The 25,866-nt window shown below is 45.9% G+C and overlaps 1 protein-coding gene across 1 annotated transcript in view; it reads right to left on the bottom strand.

Annotated features, from left to right (window-relative positions):
* The window catches only part of THPO (thrombopoietin), a 274,091-nt gene that overhangs the window by 80,640 nt on the left and 167,585 nt on the right, over positions 1–25,866 (bottom strand). Inside the window, exon 4 of the mRNA XM_078667860.1 lies at positions 3,290–3,428. Coding sequence (XP_078523986.1) covers positions 3,290–3,302 — 13 coding nt within the window. The 5' untranslated portion in view covers positions 3,303–3,428. The remainder of the gene's footprint in view (positions 1–3,289; positions 3,429–25,866) is intronic.

Below are 25,866 nucleotides of genomic sequence, written 5' to 3'. Positions count from 1 at the left end.
ATGACTTTCACTTGACTTGACCTTCACTTGGCATGACTTTCACTTGGCATGACCTTGACTTGGCAAGACCTTGACTTGGCATGACTTTCACTTTGCATGACCATCACTTGACATGACTTTCACTGGGCATGACTTTCACTTGGCATGACTTTCACTGGGCATGACTTTCACTGGGCATGACTTTCACTTGGTGTGACCTTCACTGGGCATGACTTTCCCTTGCCATGCTTGCTATTCTTACTCAAGCCTAAGTAGCATGGGTGCTGGTGCTACGTCGAAGGCATGGCGAGTCGTGGCCACGGTAGGTGATGTCGGTGCATCACTGTAATTAGCTTTCAGTTGAAGAGAGACAAGCCTAACTCAACACCTCTGTCCTTTCTTTATAGGATCACCCTAAATCTTCTCCATGCCCAGTGTTGCTGGGCACTGAGCTGCCAGCTGTCACCCTGCTTCTTCCATCGTTGTCTGCTGCAGCATCCTACAACCTATCCGAGATGCAGAGCAAAGTCCGAGGACATTTTGGACTCGACCTACTTCTTAAAACAAGTAACACAATTTTTGCGTTCCACCTCTGCCCCTATTACGAGCCTGTCTCTGTTTTCCCACATGAAACCACGTGCCCTCTTCTGGTCAGGCCAGAAGTCCTCCTGATGCGAGATGAGGCCTCCAGCCGCTGCAGTGCAACATGCCATCCTCCACAATCAGATGTGGCAGTGATGCTTGTGGACACCCTCACTCCGCGCCCGTCACAGAATGCCAGGAGCCATACGTTCATCATGTCCAATCTCCAGCTTCAACTTTTTAGCTCCTTTTCATCTTGTCTCTCTCCAGTAACGACTATCTGGCCCGTGCTCACACTCCAGCCAGGATCTCCCTTTTCTCTATCTACAATTCTTCCAAAAGTCACTATTGCCTACAAAGAACCCAGGAACACCCTGCTCCCTCTGGACAGAAAGTCAATAATGGATGAACATCAGACTCAGTCAAAAGCCCTAGACTCCACCTTCTAACCCATGCATGGTTGTCTCATGGGATGACCACGTCCCCACGGGTTCCACTAAGGTGGATGTTCTGGTACTGAGTAATCTTCACCTGAAATATACATCTGCTTGGCTGCACTGCTTCCCCACTCCCTGTTCCACTGAAGCATAACCTGCGACCACTACAAACAATTTTGGCCACTTGGGCCGAAGAGATGCAGAAAAATCCTGCTTCGGCAACCGGCATCCACTCTCTCCATCCCCATTCGGCCCACAACCAATGACAAAAACCCAGCCGACGAACCCCTTTCCGTGCCCTTGGCTGCAATTACCTTCTCCAGCATCAACAGGAGGTACCGATGCTATCTGGTGAATTTTCCCCACTATTCTCATGAAAATCTGATAAAACACATCCCACGAAACATATGTAGAGGGAAAGGGCAACCCACTTCAAATTTCTAATACTGAGCCACTGGTCATTGGCTCACACAAGGACACCTTTCAAAACTTACCCTTCCCTGGAAATGGGGCACCAGAGGCCAGCCACTACTGGCCACCACACCATCCACCCAAATCCTCAGGCACCAGATTTAGTTGGGCCATAGATACTTATATTTAAAACTGTTAAGGAAAGGTCAGGACCCACCTCTGGGATGACACATACACAAAGAAGCTTTATAGACCTCTAAAAAAGTCAATATCCTTACACAGGACCTCTCTAAGCCTACCTTAGACTTTCTATTTACAGGACATGACCTGGTGGTGTCCAAATTAAACTTAAATCAAAGGTAGGTGGCATGATTCTGAGTTGGCTGATAATGGAAAATCCATCCATTTCGGAAGGAGAGGCTCCATCCGGAGGGGTTACATCCGGTGGAATTTCTTGCACCACAGTGTTCACATTTCTTTCGCCATAATACCCCTTTGTGCTTTTATTTGTCCCTGATTTATAATGAGTTAAGGGGTTATTAAGAGTCTGGCAGATTTGAGACTTCTTCCAAAAATTGCCAAATGTATCCACAGCCCAATTTTGTCTGTATACAAAAGTATACGCTCTAAAAAGTGCAAATGGGACATCCCCCCATTTGTGGTGTGTGTACCACACCCACCAAACTATAAAACAAACCCCTTAGTGTTCCGGATTACTGTGTGAGCAGTGATTCAACTGTGTGTAATGCGGGTAAGTGGGGCTGTTGCTTCCTGGGTAACCTGTCCATCACAGCAGAAAGAGCATTCTTTCATGCTCTGTCAGTTCTAGAGGTACCAGAGAGAGAGGGGCCGATTCACAGAACTAACTTAAGACAGAATCCTAAACTTACTACTTTTGGTATTCACAGAAGTTAGGATTTTGTCTTAAGTTTATCTTAAGACAGACTTAAGACAGACTTAACACAGACTTAAAACAGATTTAAGACAAATTTAAGACACAATCCTAACTTAAGTCTGTCTTAACCCCATCCATGCTTGTGACGGAACCACTCCGTCACGAGCCACAGGTGGCGTGTGCTCATGACGGAGTGGTTCCGTCATGCCGCGGCCGCTCTGCGGCACTGATTCCCCGCCTGTGCGGGCGAATCAGTGAGTGGGCGGAGCCGTGACGGAACCAATCCGTCATAAGCACAGCCCACCCGTGGCTAGTGACGGAGTGGTTCCGTCACAAGCTTGGCGGCGCAGCGCAACCCTCCCTCCCCCCCAGCGCCGCGGTCAAGGGGTTAAGTCTGTCTTAAGTCTGTCTTAAGTTTGTCTTAAGACAAAATCCTAACTTCTGTGAATACCAAAAGTAGTAAGTTTAGGATTTTGTCTTAAGTTAATTCTGTGAATGGGGCCCAGAGAGCTCTGGGCGAAACAAGGCAGACAGGGTTCAAACACGTCCCAGCGCCCTGAAACCTAACCATGCAGTGCCATCTGAATATGCTGGTCTGTACACAATTTGAATCTAGAAGCATCTGAAGAAAAAACACAAGACCTACAGCCAGAACACGACCTGATGACCTGACCAAGATCACACAGCTGATCAATTAAAATGAACTCATATTGGAACTCATGTCTCCTGGTTGGCACCTAGCCATTATCACTTCCTCAAACCTCGTTTCATTTACCACCCTTGTTTTCTTGTTTCTGTACTTTGGGGTTCCTAAACAACTTTGCGCGTATATGTGCCCTTTATGTGCCACAAACAGCACGCTACCTCACACAGCAGCGCCGGGACTGCCGCGAGAGGCGACCACGTGCCTGGCCCCCGGGAACCACGCGCCTGGCCCCCGCATACCGATATATATAGTGGAAATAGCAAGAAATAAGTAACTCACGGTTTAACTCCATAACACGGTCGCCGCGACGCACGCCCCGTCATGTTGCCATCGCGTGCCCTGCTGGTGCCACCGGTCTTCCATGGATGCTGCGGGTCTTGGGGCGTCCTCGGGAGGCGGGGGTGGTCCTGCCGGCGGGCTGCGGGGGCCCCGCATCAGAGAGCGGGACGGCGGGAGAGGGAGAAAGAAAAAGAGAGAGACAAATGACCGTCAGCGCACACTGCAAACCAGCTCCCCCACAAAATAAACATTAAGCGCAGCTCGGCTTCCTGCTCGGCTGCTGACCCGCGGCCGAGGCGCCGAGGCGCGTGCAATTTGGTCGAGAACGTGGGATCCGGGACAGTCCATCTTCCAGATAAATCCTGTCCGCCTCCGGGGCTGGTGGGAGTGACCAGAGGCCCGGGACAGGCTTAGCTGAGAGGGACACACGCTCACAGGGCAAGTGCCAGAAATTAAAGCCAGTCCGACGTGCACGTACTTTGTGCAAGTAAAGGATGTAGCTTAACGGCCAGAGCTGGCGTCTTTGGAGCTGTGGAACCAGGTTCTCACCATCCTGTGATTCTGGGCAAATCACATAATCTATCTATGCACCCAAGCAATGAATGTGTCCTTGCGTAACGTAACTGGTTTTCGTGTAAAGCGCTCCAAAATCTTCGGATCATGTTCGCGCTATATTAACCCCCCCCTCCCTCCCTCCACCACACACACAACAATCTCTGAGTTGACAATACCCCTAGTCCGGCCGAGAGGTACCCGGCACAGCCTAAGAAGAAACCAAGGAATCAGGCAGCCACGCCACATTTTTGCCAACAACCTATCTCCAAAAAAGAGGCGAGGGGTTCAAGTTTCCTCTTAATTCGTACAATGAAGTCTTCCCTGGAGATAATCTTGGACGGTATGATCAGAGGCAAGAGTCCTGTGGCATCTGGCCCAGATGACAGTACTTTACATAAATTCCATGTCATAAAAGAGGGACTTTTTTGCACAGTGGCCAGCGGCACGCTCTATGGCACGTCTCCTCATCATTAAGCATCCCTGTGCCGTTCGGGTGGGCAGCTACTCCATGTCACGAGACACTGTTTACATTCCTAGATTTTAACTTAATAAATAATTAACATCAGTTGTAGTCTCCTACTTTAGTACATAGAAGAAAAACGAAACTACAACACCCAGAATGCATTAGATTGTCGCAAGACAGCACAGGACTGGAAAGAGAGGCTTTGATAGATTGGACTGGAATGGGCAAACTATTAGGGAGACAGTGGCATCAGCTAGTAACCCCAGGATGCATTTCAGAATTTCACGTGGCTTACAGTGTCTTGCTGGCAATTCTTTTCCTGCTCAAGAAGTTGGGTTTTAACTTTTAGCAAGTTCAATAAGCAACACTCGCAAAAGCAGTAGGGCAGTGGTCTTCAATTTTTTTCATGCTGCGCCTCTATTTAATTTGCAATGTTTAAGTATGTCTAGACTTAGTTACACATTAGTTATGTTTAACCTTCTAAAAATGGCCCATTACAGAGTTACTGACTGCTGATCATTGTTTTCCAGTCTAAGACAAAGCACTGCTATCAACATGATGCTTCTTTTGACCACAATCTGGTGCCCCCCTGGGATCAGTCAAGGCCCCCCTAGGGAGCCCCGCCTTCCAGTTTGAAGATCCCTGCAGTAGGGTGATGCTTGAGAAATCTGTAGGCTGTAGTTTAGTTGTAATGCTGTAATCTTCCCCCTAAATCAGTAAAGTTGCAAGTATGTTACTGTCCCTTTAAACAGTGGACGGGGGCGTTGCTAATAGTTCATGTCACATGGAGGAGAGAGTACAATGCCCACCATGGTGAAGTGAGGGGAATCCGTAGGGATCACAGGCCCCACTCTCCCCCAACCATCTTGTTTTCTAGTTCTGTCCATTATGTGACCCAGCGAATCGCAGTAGTAGAACTTTGCGCAAGAGCTAGGGGGAGGCACAGGGCATGCAAACAAAACCCAACATGTTTCGGTGTATTTGTGTGTAAATATAGTTGACCTTCACCCTGTTCTTATTACTGTTTGCTTTGGTTTAGCAGACGTGCCCAGAGCCCTGTCACTTTTTCTACTGTGGGTTTCAAAAAAGGGGGGGAGGCGAGAGGACACTATTAACCACTCAAGATGGTGGAAGGTCCAGTAGCAGCTTAGTGTCCGTACTGAGTACTAGAGAAGCAAATCAAAAAATGGGGTTGCTGCACTGTTCCATAAGGAAAAGGAGGGAGGGAAATAGTTAGCTGGCGTGACCAAGAAGGGGAATTAAATGATACCCTGGGGCATCCATTATGTTGGATGTATTTGCCTCACACACCCCGAGGAGTGTCATGCTTCATCATCGGCGGTTGCTCCTCGTCGGGGAGGCGGTGCAATCCCCGACGGGCACACCTCAGAGAGGGGCTCTTTGGCGGAGATCTTTTTCCAACTGCCTTTTGGTGAAGTGGGGGTATGTGGGCAGGGTAGTGTATTCCTATGATAAGGCGGCTAAAATGTAACAAGGGGTACCGGAATGGACTTTATTCTGGGGGTCCCCTGGCTACAATTAAAAGGTGAAGCTAGTTGCCTAGGTGTCAGCCTATTATGTTGTGTGACCCCTAGTAGAAACTAGCTGTGCATGTGGTCAACATGTTTCTCGCTAATGGTATATTAACCGCGATTCTTCAGGACCAAAGTGAAGACAACAACATGCTAGTATCATACGTGTTGTATTGTTACCTTTAGTGGATCCTCCTATGCCTATAGAAAGGATAAGGAAACAGTAGTTAAACAAAAAAGTAGGTCACAATATTGCCAGGAAGAAAATCTACTAACATGCTGGTGGTATTGAACGTTATTTTACACATCCACCGCATGCCAAGTGTATTGAGCGTGCAAAGTCAAAGTGAAGTGCACACACAATAACTAGAACTGTGAAAAGGACCGTGGATAGTGAGGGTGATAGTTTAAAACAACAATGTAAAAATACAGTGTTAAGGATGCAGTGTTAAAAAATGCAGCAGTCTTAATATCAATGCCTGCCTGTAGAATGTCAGGTATTAGGCAGGTCTTATGTGTAACACCACTTGGTAACTTAGTAGGCATAGTAGCACTCTCCCTGTGATCTACATAAAACATTTAAACAGGCATGGGTAAAAAACTCGCATATGTAGAAGCTCCTACTCACCTAGTGATCATATATTAGAGGCCACATGAGTGTTCGGCAGGGCTGAACTGCAGAGCTAAGCCCTCGAGGTATGGCTAGAGAAGGGGTAGGAGAAAACGCGGTAATGAAAAGCGAGTCCCTGTCTTAAATGTGGGTGGACTGAATGAGGCCAGAAAAACCTGTAATGGCGCTGATCGCTCACCATTTGTCAAGCGCTAAAAGCACTCACCTGGAGTCTTCTGCGTCCGGGCGTTGTGACCTACCCATCCCCGCCGAGCTCGAGTAGATGTTTGAGCTCGGCGGCGCGGGTCATTTCAACAACGCCGGGCGTCCAGCGTGACGCGTTGGGTAGCCGCCCCCTGTCCAAGGTCACGTGTGCAGAGCCGAGTGCGTGGCGGCCATCTTAAGCTGGTGTAAACACTGCAGAGCAGCTGTTGCCCTGGCTTAACGCCCCATGTAAAAAGCGGTGAAAAGAGCGTGGATTACCTCAGTTAATTGGACGTTTGCATAATGTTTGAAACCAAAGGGTTAGAAGAATAGGCGATAAATAGATTAGATAGTTATGAGGTACACGTAGTTGTGAACAAAGCTAGTGTCTAATTGCGGGTGACGGCCATGATGTAAGGGGTCCCTTTGGGTGCCTGTGTTGCAAGGTACAGGTTAATTGTGAACGGTAATGTCGCCCACAGGTCGCCATGGTGTCAACAACTAAACTCTCTGTGTCACAGCATGTCAGTAGTAAACGGTAATGACGCCCACAGGTCGCCAAGGTGTCAAGGACTAACCTCTCAGTGTCACAACATGTCAGTAGCGAACGGTAATGCCACCCACAGGTCGCCATGGTGTCAAGGACTGACCTCCCTGTGTCACAACATATCAGTGGTAATCCCAGGTCAGTCCGTGTAGTGGGACCTAGGTCTCCTTATGTTGGGGGCCCATGTAAGTGAGTGCCCTAGGGTCAGTGGAGGTACCTGCAGGTAAGAGAGTGACCCGGAAGTGGTGAAAGGTCAATGTCACTGTCAACTCTCGTTGCTAGGGAATGTATCCGGTCACTGTGTCTCATGAGTAGATATTAAAAATGTGGGAATCTATAATGAATGCCAGGGGATGTCTTCATTGAGCCCCTGTTGGTCCGATGACAACCGATGCACCCATCTCTGTTCTTTATTGAAGAGCACTTTAGTAGGGCAGTTGGGACTGGACTCCAGAACTACCCACTTCATGGAATTCTCATCATGGTTTGCTTCCACATAATGTTTGCACATTTTGGTGTGGGTCTTTCTGCAGCGGAAATTGCTGCGATGTTCTGTGATTCGAGTCTTGATAGGGCGGGTTGTCATCCCTATGTACTGCAGGTTGCACGGGCATATTAACAAGTATATGCAGTGAGATGTATTACAATTTGTGTGTTGCCTGAGCTCCCATTTGAAGGTTTCGGAGAGTAGTATAGTTTTGAGAGTCAGGGTGTATCTACAGACCCCACACATGCCACATGGGTAGTGGCCCACCACAGGGGGTAAGTGCCATAAAGTTAGTTGGGTTGCTTTCCTCGTTGGTTTAGGTCTGGTGCTAATCAAGATATCTTTTAGGTTTTGTGACCTCTTGAAAGCAAATCTGGGTTCCTCTAAGGTCATGTCACCTGTGTTGAGTACGCCCCAATGATGTTTAATCGTGTTCCTGATTTTATTGGACAGGGAGGTAAAGGTAGTCACACAGGTGATCGGTTGGTTTTCAACAGGGGCTCTCTCCTGTCGTTCCAGCAGGGCTTCTCGATTATTATTTCTGGCACGTTTCCTTGCCTTGAGAACATCACCCTTGGGGTAACCCCTGTCGAGGAGGTTCCTCGAAAGAAGAGCAGATTCCTTCTTGTAATCAGCCACAGCGCTACAATTGCGCCTAATTCGTAAGAATTGGCCAAAGGGCAGATTGGTACGTAGGGCTCTGGGGTGGTGACTCGTATAGTGCAGGAGGCTGTTACGATCTGTAGGTTTCCGGTACATGGTGGTCTTTATGGAACCTGCTTCCAATCTGATCGTTAGGTCAAGGAAAGCGATTTCCTGGGGTGAGGATGTCATGGTGAAGTGTAGGTGAGGGTTAAGTGTGTTGACCCAAACCAAGAAATCTTCATGTGAGGTCGGTGGACCGCTCCATAGGATAAGGATGTCATCTATGAAGCGTTTCCACATCCTGATGTTATCGCGGAAGGGATTAGACTCATGATGTATATGAGTATCTTCAAATTTGGCCATGTACAGACAGGCTACCGAGGGGGCGAAGGTACTGCCCATAGAAGTCCCCTGGGTCTGATGGTAGAATTTGCCTCTGTATTCAAAGTAGTTTTCCGTAAGGGCTAGTGTGGCGCACTCCATGATGAAGGTCTGGGGAGTGTTGGAGCTCCACAGTTCTTGCCCAAGTCTTTCCTCAATTACCTCAAGAGTCGCCCTCTGGGGGATATTTGTATAGAGTGCTTCGACGTCTAAGGTAATTAGGAGGTCAATCTCTCCTATGTCCTGGACTGTATCCAGTAATCTAAGCACATCTGTAGTGTCCTGAATGTAGGAGGGGATGCTTTTCACCAGGGGTTGCAAGAAGTGGTCGCAGAACTGAGACAAGGGCTCTAGCACAGAGTCAATCCCAGAGACAATAGGCCTCCCTGGTACTGGTCTAGTGGCTTTATGGATCTTAGGCAGGATGTAAAAGTATGGTACCCTGGGGTCCTTTTTCATGAGAAATTCTGCCTCTTTTTTACTGATCCACTGATCACATTCAGCACCGGATACCAGGCTTGTGATCTTGGTCTGTAATCGCGCGGTTGGGTTATCAGTGATTGGAGTGTAATATCTCTGGTCACTGAGCTGTCTGTTGCATTCCAACTCGTAATCCACAGTGTTCATCAAAACTGTGGCTCCCCCTTTGTCTGCCTGTTTGATTGTAATAGAGGAATCATTAGCCAATGATTTCAGTATAGTCAATTCGTTCTTGGAGATGTTAGAATGTGGTGTCAGGCGGTCAAGCCTATTGATGTCTTTCAGTACTGCCTGTTCAAACGTCAACACTTCGTTGGGGACCATACCATTGTGAGGTGTAAAGGTTGAGGGATTATGGAGTCCGGAATCTTCAGTGGGTTCAATGGGTTTCCCTTCAAAGAAGGCTTTCAACCTTATTTTCCTGAAGAACGCCTTAAGTTCCTTAGTTTGTTGGAACTGATCGATCCTGGGTGTGGGGACGAAGCCCAAGCCCTTTTGTAGGACTTCCTCCTCTCTTTGTGTTAGGTGATGATCTGATAGATTAACCACCAAACTCACTGTTGCCCTGACCGACTCGTGCTCCTCGTGTCCATCCCTTGGGGGCGTGTATCCTCCCATTGGACCCTTTTCTCTGCTGTGTTGCCTCTTTTTCGCCCTCGCCCTCTGCCCCAACCTCTGCCTTGAAGATACTCATATACATCATGAGTCTAATCCCTTCCGCGATAACATCAGGATGTGGAAACGCTTCATAGATGACATCCTTATCCTATGGAGCGGTCCACCGACCTCACATGAAGATTTCTTGGTTTGGGTCAACACACTTAACCCTCACCTACACTTCACCATGACATCCTCACCCCAGGAAATCGCATTCCTTGACCTAACGATCAGATTGGAAGCAGGTTCCATAAAGACCACCATGTACCGGAAACCTACAGATCGTAACAGCCTCCTGCACTATACGAGTCACCACCCCAGAGCCCTACGTACCAATCTGCCCTTTGGCCAATTCTTACGAATTAGGCGCAATTGTAGCGCTGTGGCTGATTACAAGAAGGAATCTGCTCTTCTTTCGAGGAACCTCCTCGACAGGGGTTACCCCAAGGGTGATGTTCTCAAGGCAAGGAAACGTGCCAGAAATAATAATCGAGAAGCCCTGCTGGAACGACAGGAGAGAGCCCCTGTTGAAAACCAACCGATCACCTGTGTGACTACCTTTACCTCCCTGTCCAATAAAATCAGGAACACGATTAAACATCATTGGGGCGTACTCAACACAGGTGACATGACCTTAGAGGAACCCAGATTTGCTTTCAAGAGGTCACAAAACCTAAAAGATATCTTGATTAGCACCAGACCTAAACCAACGAGGAAAGCAACCCAACTAACTTTATGGCACTTACCCCCTGTGGTGGGCCACTACCCATGTGGCATGTGTGGGGTCTGTAGATACACCCTGACTCTCAAAACTATACTACTCTCCGAAACCTTCAAATGGGAGCTCAGGCAACACACAAATTGTAATACATCTCACTGCATATACTTGTTAATATGCCCGTGCAACCTGCAGTACATAGGGATGACAACCCGCCCTATCAAGACTCGAATCACAGAACATCGCAGCAATTTCCGCTGCAGAAAGACCCACACCAAAATGTGCAAACATTATGTGGAAGCAAACCATGATGAGAATTCCATGAAGTGGGTAGTTCTGGAGTCCAGTCCCAACTGCCCTACTAAAGTGCTCTTCAATAAAGAACAGAGATGGGTGCATCGGTTGTCATCGGACCAACAGGGGCTCAATGAAGACATCCCCTGGCATTCATTATAGATTCCCACATTTTTAATATCTACTCATGAGACACAGTGACCGGATACATTCCCTAGCAACGAGAGTTGACAGTGACATTGACCTTTCACCACTTCCGGGTCACTCTCTTACCTGCAGGTACCTCCACTGACCCTAGGGCACTCACTTACATGGGCCCCCAACATAAGGAGACCTAGGTCCCACTACACGGACTGACCTGGGATTACCACTGATATGTTGTGACACAGGGAGGTCAGTCCTTGACACCATGGCGACCTGTGGGTGGCATTACCGTTCGCTACTGACATGTTGTGACACTGAGAGGTTAGTCCTTGACACCTTGGCGACCTGTGGGCGTCATTACCGTTTACTACTGACATGCTGTGACACAGAGAGTTTAGTTGTTGACACCATGGCGACCTGTGGGCGACATTACCGTTCACAATTAACCTGTACCTTGCAACACAGGCACCCAAAGGGACCCCTTACATCATGGCCGCCACCCGCAATTAGACACTAGCTTTGTTCACAACTACGTGTACCTCATAACTATCTAATCTATTTATCGCCTATTCGTCTAACCCTTTGGTTTCAAACATTATGCAAACGTCCAATTAACTGAGGTAATCCACGCTCTTTTCACCGCTTTTTACATGGGGCGTTAAGCCAGGGCAACAGCTGCTCTGCAGTGTTTACACCAGCTTAAGATGGCCGCCACGCACTCGGCTCTGCACACGTGACCTTGGACAGGGGGCGGCTACCCAACGCGTCACGCTGGACGCCCGGCGTTGTTGAAATGACCCGCGCCGCCGAGCTCAAACATCTACTCGAGCTCGGCGGGGATGGGTAGGTCACAACGCCCGGACGCAGAAGACTCCAGGTGAGTGCTTTTAGCGCTTGACAAATGGTGAGCGATCAGCGCCATTACAGGTTTTTCTGGCCTCATTCAGTCCACCCACATTTAAGACAGGGACTCGCTTTTCATTACCGCGTTTTCTCCTACCCCTTCTCTAGCCATACCTCGAGGGCTTAGCTCTGCAGTTCAGCCCTGCCGAACACTCATGTGGCCTCTAATATATGATCACTAGGTGAGTAGGAGCTTCTACATATGCGAGTTTTTTACCCATGCCTGTTTAAATGTTTTATGTAGATCACAGGGAGAGTGCTACTATGCCTACTAAGTTACCAAGTGGTGTTACACATAAGACCTGCCTAATACCTGACATTCTACAGGCAGGCATTGATATTAAGACTGCTGCATTTTTTAACACTGCATCCTTAACACTGTATTTTTACATTGTTGTTTTAAACTATCACCCTCACTATCCACGGTCCTTTTCACAGTTCTAGTTATTGTGTGTGCACTTCACTTTGACTTTGCACGCTCAATACACTTGGCATGCGGTGGATGTGTAAAATAACGTTCAATACCACCAGCATGTTAGTAGATTTTCTTCCTGGCAATATTGTGACCTACTTTTTTGTTTAACTACTGTTTCCTTATCCTTTCTATAGGCATAGGAGGATCCACTAAAGGTAACAATACAACACGTATGATACTAGCATGTTGTTGTCTTCACTTTGGTCCTGAAGAATCGCGGTTAATATACCATTAGCGAGAAACATGTTGACCACATGCACAGCTAGTTTCTACTAGGGGTCACACAACATAATAGGCTGACACCTAGGCAACTAGCTTCACCTTTTAATTGTAGCCAGGGGACCCCCAGAATAAAGTCCATTCCGGTACCCCTTGTTACATTTTAGCCGCCTTATCATAGGAATACACTACCCTGCCCACATACCCCCACTTCACCAAAAGGCAGTTGGAAAAAGATCTCCGCCAAAGAGCCCCTCTCTGAGGTGTGCCCGTCGGGGATTGCACCGCCTCCCCGACGAGGAGCAACCGCCGATGATGAAGCATGACACTCCTCGGGGTGTGTGAGGCAAATACATCCAACATAATGGATGCCCCAGGGTATCATTTAATTCCCCTTCTTGGTCACACCAGCTAACTATTTCCCTCCCTCCTTTTCCTTATGGAACAGTGCAGCAACCCCATTTTTTGATTTACTTTTTCTACTGTGACATGATGTAACAAGGGGAGCTGGAACTGCAGCACAGACCATCTCCATCTGCTGCAGTGTGTGTTGTACAGCACGAGGGCCATGGGAAAAAAGGTTCCAGGAAGAGTGGGAAAGAGAAATATGTACCCTATTATTGCATAATGCTTCATTCATTGGCACTGGTACACAGACAAAATATCGAAAATAAAATATCGGAAAGACAAAATATCGAAGTTAAAATATCGAAGGTAAAAAATATTGGGAAGCAAATATATCGGATACAAAAATATCGTAATAGGTAAGTAAGAAGAAATATCGAAAAAAATAATATCGTATGACAAAATATCGACAATACAAAATATCGTGTAGTAATGGAAAAAATAAATAGTGTAGGAAAAATATAATAATTGTAAATAAAAATTTGATAAAAAGGTCTATATTAAAAAATTACAATATATTTAATATAAAAATATTTTTAAAAAACATATATAGTTTTAGGAGCGGGTTATTGGGTTTATAGGGGATAAGGGTGGGAAGTAATTTAAAAATAATTAATAAATTAATATATATTTGTAAATTTTTTTTATCAATAATTAATTGGTAAATAATTAATATTAATTAGTTAATTAATTAATATAATATCGTACATAATTGTACAAAATTAATAATTGGTAATTAATTATTATTAATTAGTTAATTAATTAATATAATTTTGTACATATTTTTAATTAATAATTAATTGGTAATTAATTAATATTAATTAGTTAATTACATTAATTAGAGTAATTCTTTAATATATATAATTTTTTTATTGTTAATTTATTTGGGGAAAAATAATATTAATTAGTAAAGTAAATTAATTATAGCTAATGTGCTAATATATTTACTTTATTGTTATTGTTAATTAATAATTAATTGGTAATTAAATAATGTTAATTAATTTTGGGTAAAGGAGTATTTTTAGGGTTCAGGGTCAGTTTTCAGTTTTTGGGTAAAGGGGTATTTTTAGGGTTCAGGGTCAGTTTTCAGTTCTTGGGTAAAAGGGTATTTTTAGGGTTCAGGGTCAGTTTTCAGTTCTTGGGTAAAGGGGTATTTTTAGGGTTCAGGGTCAGTTTTCAGTTTTTGGGTAAAGGGGTATTTTTAGGGTTCAGGGTCAGTTTTGGGTTTTTGGGGTACAGGGGTAGTTTTAGGGTTCAGGGTCAGTTTTCAGTTCTTGGGTAAAGGGGTATTTTTAGGGTTCAGGGTCAGTTTTCAGTTCTTGGGTAAAAGGGTATTTTTAGGGTTCAGGGTCAGTTTTCAGTTCTTGGGTAAAGGGGTATTTTTAGGGTTCAGGGTCAGTTTTCAGTTTTTGGGTAAAGGGGTATTTTTAGGGTTCAGGGTCAGTTTTGGGTTTTTGGGGTACAGGGGTATTTTTAGGGTTCAGGGTCAGTTTTGGGTTTTTGGGGTACAGGCGTACAGGGTAAAAATAAAATAAATTTAAATTTATTTTAAATCAATTAAATGAAATTAAAAAAAATAAAATTACATTAAATTATTAAGTTTTTAATTTATTTTAAATGTATATGCATTACTTTTAATTTTTTTAATTATGTTTTGATGTTTTTATTTAATATTTGTTAAATTATATGTATTTTAAAATTATTTTTACATTATTATTAATACAATTAAAAAAACGATATTTTTTAAATTTCGATATTTTTGTACTACGATATTATTTTTTTTATATTTTTGTACTTACCATTATGTAGATATAATTTCGATATTTTTGACTTCGATATTTTTGTCTCGATATTTTTGTAGGTCGATTTTCTGTCTGTCGATATTTTGTCAGACATTCGCCGGCACTAATGTCTTCTGCATGTTTGCCTTTGCAAATACACTCAGTAGACCGTGGTAGGTTTGTGGTCAGGCAGGCCACTCCATTCAGGACTCCTTCCCTAAGGCATCAGTATTCTTAATTACCAGTTCCAAAGTTAAGTGTGTCCCTACATAGGGGCAGATTTACAAGAAACCGATGCATCTGTATAGATTTGTGTCAGTTTCCCTGCGCCTGGTGAAAAACCCTTGCGCCTCCATAGATGCGCTGTATTTACAATACTGCGCACTATGGCTCAAGGATTGTCAGATGCGTCTGAAATTCTACCGCATCTGTTTGCGGAAAAGTCACACATTGCTGGAGTCATATCTCAAGCACGACCTAACTCCAGCAATGCGTGTTGCGGCCTATTTCCAATATACTGCATCACTCCTTACGCCTGCTTCAAGCAAGAGTAAGGTTTGGACGCAGTGGCGTCCTACAAGTCACGCAGTGAAATCTTGTAGATTTCCCTGCGTCATTTTTACGAGGCTTTCCTGCGTGGGAACGCCCACCCTGCATACATTATACTTGATGCAGGTATAACGTGATGCAGGGCTTTACAAGTGACGCATCTCCCTGGATTTGTCACGTTGTAAATTGGTCCCATTGTTTGCGTTGCCATTAACGGCGGCGCAAAGGTGTTGCAATCTGGCCCATAGTATTAAGCGTATTAGGGGAGAGGATGTGGTCTGATGGCTAGACTGCCGACTTTGGAGCTGGGAAACCAAGGTTCGAGCCTCGGGGTCACGTCCACATCCTGTGATTCTGGGCAAATCACTTAACTTTTTCGGTGCTCATGACGAGCTGAGCTCGTCATGAGGCACAGTGGCGCTGGGCTCATGATGAGCTGAGCTCATCATAACCACCATGGAAAGCCCACGCGGGGATAATTCCCCTGCTGCGCTGGGCGTTCCATTAAGTGGCGTGGTCATGACGGGCTCAGCTCGTCATGAGCACAGTGCCACCGTGCAGCGTGACGAGTCTAACTCGTCACAAGCACCACGTCGCCACGCGCAGCCCCCCTCCCCTGCGGCGAAGGGGTTAATCTCCCTGTGCCTACCAAAAAAAAGAATATGATCTTGTGTAACGTAACCGGTGCTCATGTAAAGCGCTCCAATGCCTTCGGGTCGAGTTTGCGCTATATAAATCCGCCCAAAAAAAAAAAAAAGCAGGACACTGTGCTGAGCAGGATACTTTAGGTGCTGCACGTTTCTTAATCACATTTATCTTGTAAATAAAGGCTGTCCCCTCTAAGTTACCTCTGTGCAGCTCTTGTTCACACTCTGAGCTGCATCATGGCAGACCCCTTAGATGCTTCACAGCCTCCTGTTACTTGGGAGATGCTCTTGTTTTAAGGTTTTATTGTGCACAACAAGGACACCAGGGAGAACCACATGCTCACTTTTTTTCTTCTTATTTTGAGCTGCCTTTTACTAAGTACTGGAAGGGCGAGATTTTGATCGATACCTTAGCACTATTGATCCAAACCTCGATCTGGTCGACTGAACCTTTGTTGCCTGTCTTTAAGGTACAAGGTACACCTATTTCCAAGTTAGTTCACCCAATAAAGGACTCTACTCCCAAAGATCACAGACAACTTCTAGCTTTCAAAAGTTTATTGTAAGGAAATGATTAGCTGCAAATACAGGCATCTCAGAATGAGATTCACGAGATACACAGGTCCAATTACATACATGTGCTCTCGGAAAGCCCTCAGACGAGCAACGGAAATCACTAACACAAGTTCTAAGAATAATAAAGCTATTAGCATCGACGCATATCTCTCCTTCATTTAAGTTGGAGGAAAACACACAGGTTAGGCTGTCCCTACCCTGCTCTAGATGGTATCCCTACTTAACCAAGTCCCAACCTAACAAAGGTGTCAGCAGTGAATGACCCCCAAGGGAAGTCACTCACTCTAAGTCTCTTGGTGAAAACCTATAGTTCTCCAGTCATGACCCCTCTCTGCCTACCCATCCGCTCTCCTAAGGGTCCTCAGGTATCTGCTCTAACTCCACCCAGGGGTGCTGTCCCTAATACAAAACAGTCAACAACATTTGAGACGCCCCTTTCGAGACGCCCCTCACGTGGTGTAGCTTCTGGCTTTTTCCATGATGCTTTGTATTGGGCCTCATACGTTAGAGTTGACCTTGCTTCTCAGACTCTTCTCCGGCCCGCTGATACCCCTTAAACATTCCGGAACCCTCCTCCATGTCTGGGCCGTCTACTGAACAGACCTCTATTCATTCATTTATAATTGGATCCCCCCTTTCCTCTTGCAGACAGATATCTGCAGCCAAGAACCCAACTCTCATAGACTTCCAAAAAGGCTTGCAACATTTCTCAGCCCAGACATGTACGTGTAAATCAATGCTAAAACATTTCAGGCCTACAATATTTCTCATAATGATTATAGCATTTCAACTTCTTCATTAATTAAAGCATGTTAATACTCTTATTCTATTATTCAGTAAACATTTTATAAATCCTGGCCCATTAATGCAATGACCAAAACATTAATACAATCTGTGTCGTGAAAAGAAACATCTTCCCTTTCCCTCCAGCTCTGGCCCTGAGGCCTACCTCATTCTGCGTTTAACCACCCACCATCTTATATTTTAACAGCTACATGACATGGATTCAGGAATAATCACATCTAATAAAATCATATAGTGTCACACATTTCTGTATTAGTTCCACTTCTACTTAAATCTCTATATTAGCTATACATTTAGAATATAATTGCAGATACTATTAGCACTCATGGCATTTCTCCTCATGATTTGTGCTTACTACAGGTAAGTGTGATGCACTCATACATTTAGGTCAGTTTGCGCTCTCTCAGTTCCCCCCTTTGATGACCTCTCGGGGTCATCACTAACATTTAAACTGCAGTTATTGCTGGCATTCTCTGCGCTTCCAGAGCCCTCAGACTCCTGTACTGATTATCTTGTATGGCAGCCAATCTCTGCAGCTGCTCTCTTTGGGCTCTTTCTGACCTTCTTGCTCGGTACCATTTGAATACCCTCACCAATCCCCACAATATGATCCCACAGATCAATATTATGATGACAGGTTTTAGAATATACCACACAAAGCTTTTGCCTAAGGTGGAAAACCACCCACCAACTGCACTCATTCCGTGGCCCACCTTTTCCCAGACATTTTCTCTACTCAAGTCTTCGATCTCCTTGTGAATACTAGTTATGTTCCTAATAACCTTCTCAAGGGGCTTTGAATTGTCTGGAATGTAAGTGCAACATTCCTGGACCTTCAAAGCCTTACAGACTCCTCCCTCTTTTGCTAGTAGGACATCTAATGCAAGACGGTTCTGAAGAACCATAGCCCTTATCGATTGCATCTCTCCTTCTACCAGCATTAAGGACTGAGCAGTGCTGGCAGACAACCTGTCGACAACTGTTGCCAGTCGTCTAATTTTAACATCATTAAGGATTACTCCCAAAAGAGGGAACATAGCTCCAAAGACATCTCCAACCATTTCTGCATCGCCTATATCTCTCCTTCCCCTCGAAGATGTCTTGCCCTCAATGATCACTAAGTCTTGTGCATGATATATTTTGGGGAAGACAATTGCTAAGTAACATGATCCATACCAGTTGTCAGGTAGTCTCACGTAGGCATTTCTTCCACATACAAAATACACATTTGGAATCACTTGCATTCCCTTCAGGAAATCTTTAGTATAGTACTCTATATTGAAAGCATGTTCACAGTCAACTTCTCCAACGTATACATTTTCATAATACGTTTTGGCTCGGTGAAGACATAGCTTTCCTCTCTGCGTTTTATCTAAAGCTATTGGACCACTACTACCCTTTCTCTTGTGTGCCTTCTCTTCCTCGGTCCAATCTGTTTTCCATTGTCCTGATTTTTTCAAAATCTTTTGTCTCCTGTAACGATCATCCACCTGCCCTATGAACTTCTTCTCGACTTCTGACACCTTGCATGTCAGGTTATTTCTACGGGCATGTGAAGTATCTAAGGTAATCCAAGGAATGAAGAACTTGGCCAATCTGTCTTCACTCTTCCAGTAATCCCATTTATTCATCTGCTTATAATTTGGGACTTCTGGCAACACTGAATCATAATTGGAGGAATAGTATTCAAAACTATCTCTTTCATAAAATATACTAAGCAATAAGCTACATGTGATGCCATATGTCAGCGGGAGGTGATGATATCGGATTCCTTCATCTACAGATGCCGGCAACTGCATGCAGACATAACAATCCTTAACCTCCATGGCATCCACGTATTCATATAAAAGTTTAGCATAAGCATTTGACCTAAAGTCTCCTTGGGACTCGTCTACGTGTAACCTGCGGGCTTCTGCAGCTAATAACGCTTTCTCTTGAGTGTTTTCCCTTTCCTCACCAGCAACAGTAGGTGAAAGCGTTTCTACAGAATTCACATCAGTTACCTTTGCCTCTTCCTCATGTCCCTTTACATAAGAAATTGTTACCACTAAAGCTATTAATATTATCACTCCTACTATTAGTGTACCTATTATACATTTTGCTCTGCGGTTCGGTGTGCCGGCCTCCATTTCGTCAGACAATATGGCTCTCTCTTATCTTAGCAAAAAGTTCTTTTCCTCTCGTTCCTTTACAGTCTCTTTTTAATCCTTTTTGTCTTTAGAATCCACACAACTGGAAGCTGACAACCTTCTCCGCAAAAGTCCTTTAACAGTTCAATAAAGACAACCCTAGCCCTTCTCCATCAACTCAAGGGAAGTTCCCTAAAATTTTCTGCTTCCTGGGCGCTAGGTAATCTTCTTTTTCTGCTTGCTTTATTTACAAAGTCCTTAACAGTCTACTATCAGATTTGTTGTTGCAGCTTCAATAGCATAGTTCAATATTTCCAAACGAAGATTGTGCTCTTCATGTGCTGTTATCGTTGTACCAAAGTCGGGGAATTGCAATTCTGAAAGAAACATGTGTTTTAACTTGCTGAGGCGGGGAGGTCTGGGGAGCATGAATGTTAGTGACCCTTCTTGTTCGACACCGGGTACCAACAGTCGTATTTCCACGGTGATAATGGGCTCAGAACTGGACACCACCACCGCTCGGATCCTCCCTGTCTCCGGTTTCACAGACATTTGTCGCCAGATATGTCCACTCAGGTGTGGAGTATCTTCTGTTTGGCACACGCACTCTTCTTGACCTTCTTCGGTCTGGTGCTTCAGCGCCCTGAGCACCTTCTTCCGGATCTGAGTCTTCTGATATCGGAGGAAGGGTTACTTCTGGAGTTGACCTCAGGCTCGAGCTCCTTCTTTGCGGCCAATTAGCTTCTCCACGTGCCCTTCTACTCCTTCTCCTTCTTGTCTGTTCTCTCTCTCTTTCAGACCTGTCAGGGTCTGACTCGTACTCCCAGCTACTTTCTCCTTCTGTAGCGTCGTCTGTTTCGCTGTTGTACTGACCGTCCTCAGCTTGGTCAGACTCGTTCCCTGCTTCCGCTGGCACCTCTACAGCTTGGCTAGCCCCCTCTATGGCTTCTCGGTCCTCTGCTGGACGTCTATCCGAGAGAGGAGCTGTTTCTTCCCGAGGTGCTGGAACCCTTCGCGTATGTGACGCGTGAATCCAATTGGGCAGGCCTCCCACCTTCACAGCTGTGTTCGTGATCAGGATGATCTGGAAGGGCCCACGCCAACGAATATCCAGACAGCTTCTTCTCACGTGTTTTTTCACCAGGACCCAGTCCCCAGGATACAGGTCATGGCACGGGCCCTGGCACGCTGGAACCTCGGCAGCCTGCACCTGAAGGGACACAGAACGAATGGCGTCAGACAGCCCCTTACAATAGTCCAGGATCATATCATCTGTGATATTTAACAGTGCAGCAGTTGGGACAGATGGCAGCCTCATTGCTCTCCCCATTAACACCTCATGTGGTGACAACCCTGTTCTTCTGTCTGGGGTACTACGAAGACTCATGAGGACCAATGGCAAGGCGTCAGGCCAACTCAGGGTCGTTGAGGAGCACACTTTCGCTATCCTGGCCTTGATCGTGCCATTGATCTGCTCCACAATCCCTGAAGCTTCTGGTCGATAACTGCAATGCAACTTTTGGTCGATATTGAGCGCTACACAAATCATCTTCACAAGCTCGCTGTTAAAATGCGTTCCCCTATCTGATTCCAAAAAGGCCGGCACCCCGAAGCGAGGAATGAGTTCTCTAAGCAGTATCTTGGCCACTGTGAGGGTGTCGCACCTACGTGTAGGGTATGCCTCAACCCATCTGGAGAACACACAAACAACCACCAGGACATAGCGAAGGCGGTTGCATCTTGGCATCTCAATGAAATCTATCTGCATTCTGTTGAATGGACCTCCAGACCTTCCTATGTGACTCAGTGTAACTGGTGTTCTTTTTCCTACGTTCAGCTGCTGGCAGGTCACACAACGCTGGCACACTGCTTCTGCTGCTATTCTAAACTTAGGATTGTACCAAGTCTGTCTAAACACTCTCAGCATAGCATCTCTCCCTAAGTGTACGGGACCATGTATGAGTCTAGCCATTGGACTCACCATCTCATTGGGCAACACTGCTCTGCCATCTGCTGAGACCCAAAAATGGGACTCACCCATTACACATCCTGCCTTTTCCCATGTTTCCTTTTCAGAATCAGGAGCATTTTCTTGCATGTTTGACAGTTCATCCCAAGTATCAACAGTTTCCAATATCATGGCTAATTCAGTTCTTACATTTATTCCGCCCACTTCCACCTCTGTGAAAGAGTACCCTTGCTCTGCGCAATACCGCGCAACTTCATCTGCATATCTATTGCCTTTTGAAACAAAGTCCTCATTTCTGGTATGTGCGGTGCACTTTACAACTGCGATACCTGCTGGGCATTGCAACGCCTCTAACAACAGGCGCACAAACTCTCCATTGCGAATGGGAGAGCCTGAAGAGGTCATGAACCCTCTTTGAGACCATAACTGTCCGTAATCATGAACTACCCCATAACCATATTGGCTGTCGGTGTATATGGTGACTCGAATTTGATTGCTTGCTAAGCAAGCACGTGTCAGGGCAATAATCTCGGCTACCTGAGCGGAGTGTACTCCTTCCAGGCACCCAGCTTCCACAACTCCAGCAATTGTACAAACAGCGTAAGCCGCTCTCAACTGCCCAACTTCGTCTCTTACACATGAGCCATCGACAAAGAAAATTTCGTCTGGGTCAGTCAGTGGCTCATCTACGATGTCGGGTCTGGGTTTGGTGCATAGTTCAGTCACATCGAGACAGTCATGGTCTGTACATTCATCATCATCATCGATATCATTTGGAAGTGGCATCAAGGTGGCAGGGTTCAAAACAGAGCATCTCTTGAGGGTCACATTCTCTGCAGCAAGAATGACTTGCTCATATCGCGTGAGCCTGCTATTGGTCAGATGCTGTGTTTTGGTCCTGGTCATTAACAGTTCAACAGAATGGGGCACGCACACCTCTAACGGGTGCCCCATGACGATATTTTCACATCTTTCAATGCTGACACCCGTTGCAGCAACGGATTTGAGACATCCGGGCAACGCTGCGGCTACTGGGTCTAAAGTAGCCGAGAAATAAGCAACTGGTCTACGGGCATTCCCATGGATTTGGACTAACACAGACAACGCACAACCTTCTCTCTCACAACAGTAAAGAAAAAATTGTTTATTGTAATCAGGCATTCCCAATGCCGGAGCACGACACAGGTCCTCTCGCAGCTGTAAGAATGCCATCAAACAGTCTTTGTCCCATGGTACCGGATCGCTCACCTCCTTGTGCGTCAGTTTTTGCAAGGGTTTTGCTTTCAGTGAAAAGTTTGCGATCCACTGTCGGCAATAACCCACCATCCCTAGAAACATCCTGACCTCTCTCTGTGTCTTAGGCGCATTCATTTTCATGATAGCCTCTATCCTGTCTGGTGACACCTTTCGTTTGCCTTTCTCTATTCTGTGTCCTAAGTACTGCACTTCTGTCAGGCAGTACTGCAATTTTCCCGGGGACACCTTGTGCCCATTGGCAGCTAGGTGATTTAACAAAGCAATGGAGTCCTCCCTGCAAGCTTCTTCTGTTTCTGACGCCACAAGAAGGTCGTCTATGTACTGGACCAGAACTGACTTCTGGGGCAGCACTAGACTTTCAAGATTTTTCTTCAAAAGCTGGTTAAAGATCGATGGACTCTCTGTATACCCCTGAGGGATACGACACCATGTTAGGACGCGATTTTCCAGCTTAAATGCGAAAAGAAAATGGCTTTCTTCGTCCAGAGGGATCGAAAAGAAAGCCTGACAAAGATCGATCACTGTGAACCACTCTGCTTGAAATGGAATCTGAAACAGTATCACTGATGGATTCGGTACCACTGGACAACACGAAACGACTATGTTATTAATCTTTCGAAGGTCCTGCACTATCCGAAACTTCCCATTTGGTTTCTGCAGACCCATAATCGGGGAGTTGCATGGACTACCCACGATTTCTTTCAGTATTCCCTGTTTAATCATGGACTCGATCACGGGTTTTATGCCTGCAATCGTTTCTGGAGTCAATTTATATTGGGGTGTTCTTGGGAACTCAGCATGCGGTTTCCCTACAATTTTCACTGGGTCCACCCCTTTGACCAAACCTATCTCTTCCCCAGTGAAATCCCATACTTCTGATGCCACTGTCTCTCTCAAGTCCCAGGGGAGCTCATCTACTGTCAAAGTAGGATACAGCTCCACGCATATTCTTGAGTTTGCAACTTTGAAATCTGCATCATCATCATTGGTCAATACCTCCACTCCCTGAGGTGTACAATATATAGTACAATTCAATTTACACAACAGGTCTCTTCCTAGCAGACACACAGGGCTTGAATCGCAAACCACAAATTGGTGCTCATCGCTGTACTTCCCTATTTTCACCTGTACCGGTTCTGTCAATTGGCTGGTTATTCTCCTATTTGCGACCCCTACTACTTGTATGGTCTCTCCAGACATGGGCAGGTCTGGAACTGCAGCTGATCTGATCGTGGACCTAGTGGCTCCTGTGTCCACCAGAAATGTCGTAGGGCACCCTGCTACTTCTGCTTCGACATAGGGTCCCCTCTGGTCCACCTCTAAGGCTGCCCCGAGGGTGCAGTCTTCTCTTTCCACTCTCTGTCCGGTTAATGGGTCCACATAATAGCACTCTTCACCTTCCACAAACAGGGGCATTTGTCTATAAGTCTTACCCACAGTCCCTACTCGAGGAGGTTGCGGGAACTGGGCTCGGGGAGGAGCCCCCCCCCCTTTGAGCACCTTTCCTTGGTATGGCGTCACCCCTCTCGTAGGTGCGCTCTGGACCTCTTCCTCCTCTATCTCTTGTTCTCCTATCTCTACATTGTAGGGACACTCGCGTTTCCAATGCCCCACCTCGTTACACTGGTGGCACCTAGTCGTTTTCTTCAAGGTAGCTATGTCTATTCTAGGTCTAAAGGTAGAACTCTCCTCATTGCCCTTGTTCTGACTGTACTGCTTCTTTCCTCCTGTACCTGTTCCTTGCTGCTGTTGCTGCGGTCCCCCCTTTCCTGCTGCCTGCATCTGTACCACCATCAACTTTTCTTTTAGTTTCTTAGCCTTGGAGTCTATCTCATCACAGCAGTACCTGGCATATCTCAGTATTTCGTCTAGGGGTTTACTTTGCCAACAAATCGAGTGTTGTTGAATCATTAAACTAATATCCGGTCTCAGTCCCAGGACGAACTTGGACACAAATTGCCCTATGTCCTTTGGATCCATTACATCCAAGCCGCTATACTGTTTAAACGCCTTCAGCAATCTCTCGTAATATTCGTGGACTGTCTCTTTGGGTTCCTGTCTGGTTCGGTCTATTCTGACCCAATCTATGTCCTGCATTGGCACTTTCTCTTTCAGCCAAGTCATCACTCTCTCGAATTTTGCCATCACAATCTCGGACGGCCCATTAGTCTTAGCATCTCTCTCTGGCTCCGTTGTGGGCCACTCAGCGCTAACCTTGCATGCTGTCCACAAATCTCCTGGTACTACAATGTCAAACAGCGTGTTCAGATCTATCCATAGGACCTTTGAGATTTTTACAAACCTCTCGACTTGCTTGTACCACTCCACAGGGTTTTCCCGCAATTTGGGGAAGGAGGTGGTAAAAGCAGCTAAATCTCCCCTACTCCAAGGGACATGCACATAGTTCCCATTTGCGACTTCCCGCAAAGGGTATGCTTCTATTCCCTGCAGTCCTGGTGTCATACCAAGCGTGCTTCTCCTGCCGGTCCCTTTCTTGGACCACCTCTCTTCCCACTTATCTAGTGCCCTCCATGTCCTTATTCCAGCGATCAGTTCCCTTATGTGCGTTTTCAGCCCAATCGTTCTCCTCTCATCTAGGTCTCGATCTGTGTAATGTAGCCTGTGGTTACCCTGTAATGCTTTGGTTCTTGACAGATCCACCATATATTTGCCTGCTAATTCGACTAACTTCTCATGGACTGCTCTCGCCTTTCGAGTGATGTCCTTTGCCATATACAGTATTTCATCCTGCTCATACATTTCCATTCTTTCTAAAGGCAGGGTACCATCTACCATGTCATCCAGGTCTGACCTTAAGCTGGTGACATCAAGTCTCTTGGCTTTTATCTCAGCTCGCAATATGTCTTTCGAAGGGGGCTCACTGGTCTCCCTACCATCCCAACTTCGAGCTCTGCGTTTGGGCTCGGGAGAGTTAATGGGTGGCCTCCCTTGCTCCCATCTCTCCAGGTCCCATGCTCGGCCATCCTGTCTTGGAAGGTGATGGAACACGGGCCTGTTACCCCTACTCTTGCTCTGCCCACTCTCTTCTTCTTCTCTCCTCTCACCGTACACCTCTCTGTTATTTTCCCTCTGGTCGCTACTCTCCCTTTGCCTCGTATCGCTCAGTATCCGATACGATCCTTCCT

The sequence above is a fragment of the Lissotriton helveticus genome, chromosome 11 (genome assembly GCF_964261635.1).
Source record: "Lissotriton helveticus chromosome 11, aLisHel1.1, whole genome shotgun sequence".
Lineage (NCBI taxonomy): Eukaryota > Metazoa > Chordata > Amphibia > Caudata > Salamandridae > Lissotriton > Lissotriton helveticus.
The sequence above is the reverse complement of the archived record's forward strand: the minus strand, read 5'-3'. Positions and strand labels throughout refer to the sequence as shown.